The 9,703-nt window shown below is 38.4% G+C and overlaps 1 protein-coding gene across 1 annotated transcript in view; it reads left to right on the forward strand.

Moving 5' to 3' along the window:
- LOC100710181 (solute carrier family 35 member F2) overlaps window positions 1-9,699 on the forward strand; it is a 9,751-nt gene extending 52 nt beyond the window's left edge. Inside the window, exons 2-9 of the mRNA XM_003456407.5 lie at window positions 1,876-2,042; window positions 3,294-3,469; window positions 3,970-4,097; window positions 4,621-4,780; window positions 5,799-5,955; window positions 6,039-6,091; window positions 7,024-7,178; window positions 9,427-9,699. Of these exons, the coding sequence (XP_003456455.1) occupies window positions 1,978-2,042; window positions 3,294-3,469; window positions 3,970-4,097; window positions 4,621-4,780; window positions 5,799-5,955; window positions 6,039-6,091; window positions 7,024-7,178; window positions 9,427-9,687 (1,155 nt within the window). The 5' untranslated portion in view covers window positions 1,876-1,977 and the 3' untranslated portion in view covers window positions 9,688-9,699. The remainder of the gene's footprint in view (window positions 1-1,875; window positions 2,043-3,293; window positions 3,470-3,969; window positions 4,098-4,620; window positions 4,781-5,798; window positions 5,956-6,038; window positions 6,092-7,023; window positions 7,179-9,426) is intronic.
- Window positions 9,700-9,703: the final 4 nt, after the last annotated feature.

Genomic DNA, 9,703 nt, shown 5'->3' on the forward strand with positions numbered 1-9,703 from the left:
TCAGCCCGCACAAAAGGAGCGTTTTTACTGTGAAATCTTCCTAGAAACCTTATTTCACGCACACACGAAGGGGCGGAGAGCCTGTTCTCTTAGATCACGTGCCACAATTAGTCCTAACAAGTGCAACAATAAAATTGTGTAATAACATGGACTTATAACAACAACAACAGTATTAATAATAATGTTGACTCGTCTGTTTTGTGATTGCTGTATAACTTTTTTGGAAAGACTTTGCAATGGGTTAGGATTATTATTTTAGGGTGACATTGTATTAATAATCTTTCTATTTAAATAGTTAAGAGATAGTAAATATTCACATGTTATAGTGTCTATGTTATGCTGAATATTGGAGAATGCCATTTCCCATTTTAAATCTTGTACAGAACTGACATTGACTTTTATTCTTAATCTGAAATTTAGCTGCTGATGGGTGGAGAGGTTTAAAGTAAATATTATTTATTGCAGTTATTTCTGTATCTGAACAAAGAAAAAATTTCTAGTGCTTTACTGAATTATCTGGATTCATATGCAAACCTTTTTTTACTATGAGATTTGCTTTCATTACAAACATTAACATGTTCACAGTTTTCAATCATTTTTGTGTAAAAAGGGAGTTCTGGCATCACATTTACAACAGATCTTTATGCCACACTTGGCCGGTTTAGCAGGGATGTGTTGCTGAAACTGCACCTGCCTCTGAAAGCTACCAACTGTTCATCCACACAGAAATCTGTACAATGGAGAGAGTATTTGGGTAAAAAGGCTAGACTATCCTTGTTTGTCCATGGCCTACCTGCCTGCTCTGTCTTACAGGCGTTAAACCTGCACATGCACATGTTGTAAATGTGCAATAAGACTGCTATATGTGCAATTCTTCTTCTGACGAAGTTGTATTTTTGTATTTTCCTACTCAGTTGTATATAGTATTTGTATTTCCATTTTATTCTATTGTATATATTATTCTATTCTATTTTATTCTCTTGTATATGGTATTTTATTTTATTGTATTTTATTGCTTTCCAGTGTTTTCTAATTTCTGCTACATAACTTTGCACTGTGCTGTAACAAAACAAATTTCCCACCTGTGGGACTAATAAAGGTCATCTTATCTTAGGACAAGTAGACTCACCTATAACATAAGAGGAAAGCCTTCCTACAATTAATACCACAGGACAACTTGGTCACTTGAAGGCTGAACAGGTGACATCCTCAAAAACAGAAAATCATCCTGATATCTTTACAGTGACAGAAGCGTAAACGCACACAGGGGAAAAGGTACAAACTGCTGCCTAAGAATGCAGGAAATGCAAGAAAACCTTCCGGTCACTCAACAGACCCAAAATGAAACCCCCCACATAATTTCACTTGTGCAAATATAAACATCCTTTGAAATTTCTTTGTGGAATCTGACCAGTATTACAAATAAAATAATCATGTTATGTTCCCAAACCTTATTTGACTGAAAACCAAAGAGGTTAAGATGTCCTTGTTTATATATATATTTTAAATGTGTTTTATAATTTCAGTTTTATATGTTTTTTAAATTCTATCTTAATATTGAAAGCAGTAAATCACCATTGTCTAAAGTAGTGCAGTGAACACTAAAGTGGGGAAATATTAACTTAGATTTAAGTAACGACCTACGTCATGATTAAACTATATTCTTCACCATGGACATTTGCATACAAAAAACAGGATAAAGGACTTTTTCATCTCATCAGTGGTGAAAAGAATCCCAGTGATGACTTTAAAAATATATATCCTTCATCATCAGTTCTTATCTTTTAGTCTTCGGCGCATACACACGAACAGATAAGTGAAGGAGTAATCTTTGCCCTCTAAGGCTGTTAATCATTCAGCTCTGATACCGTGAAGGTGGAGGAGCTAAAAGCTTGAAGAGAGGACTCACTCCTCCATCACTGGTGAGACGACACGGTTGCTAAACGGTCTGAGGATTCCTCCAGGAACACCAGCGAAATGAACGAAAGGAGCAGACTCCTGCTGAGGATCCGAGAATTCAACCCCAAAGAGGTTTTCACCTGGTGAGTGAACAGAGGAGGCGAGAGGGGGAGATCAGCAGTCTGATTCAAAGTGGTTCAGTTACTTGTGTTTTAATTAGACTTTCAAGTAAATTACAAGTTGGGTTTTTTTAAGTTAAAAAGCTGCCGAATGGCACGGAGGCCAAGTAGACATTTTTCTTGCAGTTTTTTAGGGGCCATTTAAGATCATATTATCTAGAAACTAAGTCCTTCAGGCGTGCAGCTCGGTTTACATAGACTGATGGATGCTTGTAGTCCCTAAACATTTGCAGATGTCACAGCTTCTGATATTTTATTTACAGCGTCTCACATATAAATTTCACATGAAATTCATTAAAACATTCCAAATCAGGTGAATGTTTTTTTTTTTACAAACATTGCTGCAGTCAAGTGTTGAACAGACAACTTTATGATTTACCTTCATGTAGGAGACATCTGTAAATATTAGCTGTGAACAACAGCCTCACCAAAGGGCTAATGCTTTAACAATTTTCCAAATGGCAAAATAAACCAAAGTCCAGCATTTTTTTTTTCAAACTAAATGCAAATGACAGATTGAGGCTGAAAGATAAAAAGAAGTTATTCTTTAGCTCGACTTCATTAGTTATGCACAAGCAGTTTTCAAACTGTTGTCTGTGGTTGGGCCACTGCTGTGTACAACCAGGTCACTGACGTAAGCCGATACCCCTCTGCAGAGGGGCATAAACCTAAATGCTGTGACACCACGGTTGCAGTGGGCTGCAGGCTGGATGATGAAGACTCTTCTAAAAAATGTTATTCGCAGCATTTATGAATATTTAAATATCATCTGTTTTAAACTTTATTTCCAGTGTTTCAGCAGACATCTTTACATTTCTACTCTGTTTTATTTTAAAGAGTAGTAGGTTAAATTGTTGACTAAAACTAATTTTGTTTGTACTTACATTTTTTTTGTCAAATACATTTTCATCATCAAATTATAAAACATAAAAAACTTGCCTTTAAAGGAATAATGTGGCAGTTTACAACAGCAGATATGATTGATACCAAACTCTTATGTGGAACATAAAGTGTGCAGTGTGTTAGTAATACTGGGAAAACTCCATGTAGAAACATCATCAATCAAACACCAAACTTTTTTAGAAAAGTGAAAAACACATTGTATATACATGTTGAACAGGATCATCTGCCAGGCAATCTACTTACAGTGACTTCAAAAAGCAAAGCTGCCTATTGTGACCATTGTTAAAGATCCACTGCTCATCTCTCTCTCAGGCAGCTGGCCAAGACATTTGCTATGGGTCAGGGGCTGGCGGGCCTCATCTGTGGGACAGCTATCACCTCCCAGTTCCTGGCCTCAAACTTCCACGTGAACACACCCATGCTGCAGAGTTTCCTGAACTACCTCCTGCTGACTGTCACCTACACCACCATGCTGCTCTGCAGAACAGGTGACACCCGTGCTGAACACCTGAGATTAACGCTGAAATTTATGACATGCACAGCAACACTTTATGGCAGTAAAATTAAATCTTTATATGCCATATTATACATAAATACACAGAACACTTGATCAGTCTTTACTGGGATATTCAGAGGCAGGTTTTTCCAAACTGGGTGTTGTATTGGGATTAACAGAATGTGTAAAGTAACTGTGATGATAGAAATATTGTTTTGTGTTGCCCTTTGCAAACAGACTTGAAAAGTAAAGCAATGTGGTTCTCTGACTTAAAGTCAAAAATTTTCTTTGTAAATTTGTTAATTTTTTTTTTTTAAAGTTTAGGACTGTCCTTTTCAGAAATTTGTGAGATTTTGTCTTGGATTTTTTATTTATTTTTTTGTAAATATGCAAATGTATTTTGCTTTGCAGTGAGGCAGAGTGTCCTCAGGCTTGTTGCAGAAACAAACACATCAGTACTGAAGTTCAGGGGTGCTCCCCTTTAAAATGCAGGGGATGGCAATTTTTTACAGATTTTGAAGAGACGATGGTGGAAGTACTTGCTGCTCGGGCTGGTGGATGTGGAAGCAAACTACACTGTGGTTAAAGCGTACCAATACACCACCATCACCAGCATACAGGTGAGTACACTTCAAAATGTATTTCAGTGTGTTATGAAAGTGCCAAGATTACTAAGGGTGCAACCACTCCTTCAGTACATAATGTAACGTAATATGCTCAATCGTATCAATCGATCACTATCAACCTTTCCTGAAATGTAAACACATCACTAAATTTGAACTCAAAAGTCACAGCTGGATCAGAAGCATTTTGGATGTTCCACACGGTAAATAATACAAATCAAATGATTCCATCAATTTGCTCCAAAAGGCACAACAAAAACTAGAAGTGTGATCCAAAGAATCGATCGTATCAATACCAGCCGGTATTGGTGTTGGAGTTCAGTTCACTTCAGTATGTAGCCCACTAAACTGTGCTAAATTAATGAGTTGTGTTGAGGTTGAAATTGAAAGGTGTTTTGTCGTTTTAACTAATTATTATGTAAAAAAAATCACAGTGAATTAGTGGTCATTAAAATTAGTTCAAAACAAATTAATTGATCCATCGCATACATTATTGTGCAATTATCATTTCTGCCTCCAGCTGCTGGACTGCTTCGTGATCCCGGTCCTGATGGGTCTGAGCTGGTGGATTTTGAAGGCTCGCTACAGGCTGATCCACTACGTCGCCGTCTGCATCTGTCTGCTCGGAGTGGGGGCCATGGTGGGGGCAGACCTGCTGGCTGGACGAGACCAGGGCTCCAGTAAGGAATTCTCCAAAGAGTTTACTCACTAATTAAATCCCAGATGGAAGACTATAAATTGTTTAATGAATCAGGTCAATGCAGGACAACAGTGAAAAAAAAAACTTAACTTAGAGAATAGAGACAAAGTATCAATCCTAACACGTGAGTATCGATCTGATATCAATATCAATGTTGGTATCTATCACTATTTGGATCAATCCACCCACCTCTACAGGACACAGAACAACACCAAGATGGTTACACTGAAAACACTCGAGACTTCATAATAAGCTTTTATTCTGTTTATGGAAAAATACAAGGAACACTTGGAAAGCTGGAAAACTGACTATGATGAGTTCAAAGACAATCTGGCAAATAGAAAGAGCTACACAGGTGGCTAATTGGAAACAGGTGATAATTACAAAAGAAGTAAAACTGAAAACATGGTAAAGAGGCCAGGAAGTGCACAATAAAACAGGAAGTGACCTTAACCTTTATATGAACAGAATCCTAAATTATGACACATGTGATGTTTTGGATTTAAGTGAACGACTAAAGAAAAAATCCTTCACATATCAGGTAATTTTTAGATAGACCTGTGTCAGTATTACATTTTAAAGTCCTGAGATCTTCTATTACAGAAAAAAAGTTTAGATACTGTCGTGAAGGTGCGTTTTTCATCCAAACCACAGTGTTTTCCTACATGTAACACAAACCAAGTAGTGTAAGTGCCTAAACCTAACCAGGTAATAGACGAAAAAGTATAAATCAAATACATGTTTTACACTTAGTGATGGAAAAATCAATGCAAAACATATACAAAATAAAGAAAACCACTTTCTCTAGGGTTATAAAACCAACAATACATCCCATCGCCACCATTTTTCCAACCTTTTGCTGACTTTTTGGTCTCTAATCTGGGATAAAAGTGTTTTCCAGCCTGTGCATGACATACAGGGAAACCAACACTGTGGCAACATCAGTGTTCGTCTGACGATGTTGAACCTTAGTGATGATCTTGCATTCTTCTCCTCAGCCTCAAACATCTTGTTGGGTGATGGTCTGGTGCTCCTCAGTGCTTCGCTGTATGCGGTGTCTAACGTGTGTCAGGAGTACACCGTGAAGAACCTGAGCAGGGTGGAGTTCCTGGGCATGGTCGGCCTTTTCAGCACAATCATCAGCACCATACAGATGTAAGTGTGTGTCACTGGCATCAGTTTTAGGACTCAGAGGACTTTATGGTTTATCTGGTGTTTCTGTTTTTATTTTTACTCAGGGTGATCCTAGAGCGTAATGAAATTCCTGCCATTCAGTGGAGCTGGGAAGTCGGTGAGTACTGATCTGACACAGGAACATTTTGAAGACAAAACAGGAATGCGGAAGCCTCCAGATGGTTACGCATATTAACACATTATGAAACTATAAATATAAAGGTACTATAGTACAGTCAACACAAATACCCCTAAGTGGATACTCTTTGGGACCTGAAAAAACACAGAATGTGTCAGAATAACTAATGCTCTAAAATATGAGAACATAAGGTTCTCAACACACTGACATTTTCACAATGCAAAAATAACAAACTTTACTAATAAAAGCCAGAAGAAAAGAACAAAGCTGGCAGGAAAACCAATGAATCCAACTAATGCGACAAAACTAACTTAAAAAAATAACTAAAAACATAAAGGTACAAAACAGGAGACACGAGGTCAGTGATTCTTCAAGGAGAGCAAAAAGTAACTAACAAAAAAGAGAAAAAATGAGAAGAAAATGAGACTACAGGCAACTAAAATCTGATGGATACAGCAGGGACCATGACAAAGGGACAGAAATAATCTAACCCAAATTCACAGAAACACAGTTCTCATCTCGTTTGTCACATTTTCTCAGTGAAAGTTTAAACTTTTTTTTTTTTTTACAGACGTTTCTGTGAATTTTAAAAGACTCAAAGCAGGACATCACAGTCAGTCTGTTTCAGAGGAAAGAAAATACACCAACTGTTTGCCAAAATTCAGTTTTTAACAAACCTTTTAAGTTATGTAACTTGGCTTGTTGGACACAAAGCCACAGTATTACCCCTCATATTCCTTATTTCAGTAACTTATCTTTGAGCGTATAAAGATGACTGATTTAGAGGTTTTATGAGACACTTTTGATCGCCATGTTGGAGAAGTAGACCTGAGAAATAAAGTGATTTTTCTTTCATGTTTGAGTTTTCTTTAACACTTAAATGAACTAACAGTGGTCATGTCTCTTCTCAGGACTGCTGTTCGCTGCCTTTGCACTGTGTATGTATGCTCTGTACAGCTTCATGCCTATAGTGATAAAGCTGAGCAGCGCCACCTCCGTCAACCTCTCCCTGCTCACCGCTGACCTCTTCAGCCTCTTCTGTGGGATCTTCCTCTTCCACTACAACGTGAGTGCACACTCTGTTATTCTTACTTTATATATCTGACAGTCCCTTCCTTCAAACTCGCCTAAGGAGGAAACCTGACCTGCACTTTAACACCCTCCCCACTGTTGGACTGTAAATAAACAATTTTAATCTTAGTAAAAAGCATCACATCATCTGTCAATGTGTTGATCCTACAAGGTCATAACTACAGGATCTATCCAGTGTATTCCAGTATGTGATTCCTTCTCATTAGAGGGAACAATTTCACAAGTTATGTTATTGGAAAAAGCCCACCATCAGCAGGAGCTGAAGTTTTATCAGTTTAATCAGTCTTCAAGTCTTCCCTCTGAACATCCAGCACCAGCATCATGCAACAGGAGGACTGATTATGATCTTTACCTTTACCCTAAGTTATGCATTTTTCCTACCATGGAAGACAGGCTCTGACAAGACTTAACTGCACATGACGTGGATACTTTCTTTGTCAGCAGCACAGACACTGAGAAAACACAATGAATGGTAACCAGTCAACTCTGGGTAAGGTATGTAGGTGTATGAACAGAGGCTTACTACTTTCAAATGAGAAAACACAGCATTTTCTGTGGTTTCTGGATTGAACAGCATGTTTCACTGAAATGGTGTGCAACCAACAGGGGCTTAAAAACTAAAGCCAAAACGAAGTGAAACGACTGTAGTTCCTCTAACAGCTATTTAAGGCTCACTGAAACATCAAGTTGTTACTTTGTTGCTAGTTTGCCACATTCTCTTTTGAGATGATGCTTGAATTGTGCTTCTTCAGTGAATCTAATTAGGAGTCTAGGACACAGTGTACGCAAGTGGTCAGTGCCATTTCCAGCATTCATACCTGTGCAGGCTGCATTGACAGTGATGTGAAGGTACACACTTGGGGATGTGCACGTCCTCAAAATTGCTAATAACACACAGAGAAAAGGAATACTGAACACACATTAGATTTTTAATCTTTAGAGTGTGAAACTTTGAATAGATACAAAAATGATTTATTTACCTTTTAACAGAGCTTTTATGTGTTTTCCAGTCAGGGTCAGATGAGAATCTTTAATGTCAGTTAATGACAGTACTTATTTCCAGCACACACACATATAAACACTGATAGTGTCTCTTCCCACCCCGTCTTTGGGTCATAGTGACCTGCTGAGTGTTATGCATGCTCAGAAGTGTTAATGAATAATAATAATAAAAGTTAAAATGTAACTCTGTGCTGTGTGTTCTCATGCAGAGCTCCATGCATGTATGCAGTTTGTGCATGTGTAACTGCTGAATATGAATCTGTCTCTTTTGACCTGGCAGTGAATTTAAATGAGTCAGTTCCACATGTGAGGTGTTACAGTATTTCTCACCTAATGAAACACTCAAGTTTTCTCATTAATAAGCATAATTACATTCTTTGTGTCAACATCTAAACTCCCATATTGTTTTTTCTTTAATTTAACGTTTATTTATACAGGTGAGACTCAAAGTCTCATTTACCAGAAAGACCTGTTCTTATTATTTACCATGAAGTTAAATCCTGCAATTAAACGTTAAACAGAGAAACTCATCAATGTGAACACAGATGTCCAGTGTCAGACTTTACACGGACATCATATTGCACATTCAGGATCAGAATCCAAGTCAAATAAAAGACTGACCCAACATTTTGAGTCAAAGGTGTGATTTTAAAATTGTTTTCATACTAACACCGTATGAAAGTACTAAAAAAAACACTTTCAGAGCATTATCAGATAAATCTGGAGCTCATCCCCACCACAGACCATATGTAAGGATCGATTAAGCCACCGTGACGTCACCCATTAGCTTGTGATTAACTGTCATTAGATTCTTTCTGACTCTAATGGTTACGCAATTTACAAAATGTGCTTCATGTTTCATTCAGTATGACTGAAACTAATGAATGAGCCATAAACTCATCAGTAAAGAGCTTCCTGAGGTCTTACTGACAGAATGGGAACTGAGGTCAGTTTTCCATAAACTTCTGTTATGTGGAAGTTGTTTTGGATCCAGACTTGCCCCCTGCTGGCCATTGGAAAGAATGCTGGTTTAAGACACTTGGGTTGTGGCAGCACTTTGCAGATCTTGGAGCTACATTAATCTGTTATAGTGTCTGCAGCTGGGCCAAACCACAGCTCAGGTAAAATGTCATTCATAACTGTAACCCAATGAACTGGCTTTTCTTCTGCACTCATGTGTTTCGTGCAACACTCCCCATTCACTTTCTGCTCCTCCTCAGTTCTCCGGCCTCTACATTGTTTCGCTGGTGGTCATCCTCATTGGCTTTGTCGCCTTCAACGCTGTGCCGACTCCCACCGCTGCCACAGACTCCAGCCCCTCGTCTTCACCTGCTGCTACCTGCGAGGAAGGCTGCTCTGAAAACCCTGTGGCTGCTCAGGGGGATGCACAAGAGCTGCAGCCGACTGAAGACAGGAGGAAGAGGAGCGCTTCAGGGCCATCGCAGAGCTACGGCAGCACAGAGCTCAGCACTAGAATGTGATCAGCTGGTTTACAGT

This window comes from Oreochromis niloticus, linkage group LG14 (assembly GCF_001858045.2).
Source record: "Oreochromis niloticus isolate F11D_XX linkage group LG14, O_niloticus_UMD_NMBU, whole genome shotgun sequence".
In the NCBI taxonomy this organism is placed as follows: domain Eukaryota; kingdom Metazoa; phylum Chordata; class Actinopteri; order Cichliformes; family Cichlidae; genus Oreochromis; species Oreochromis niloticus.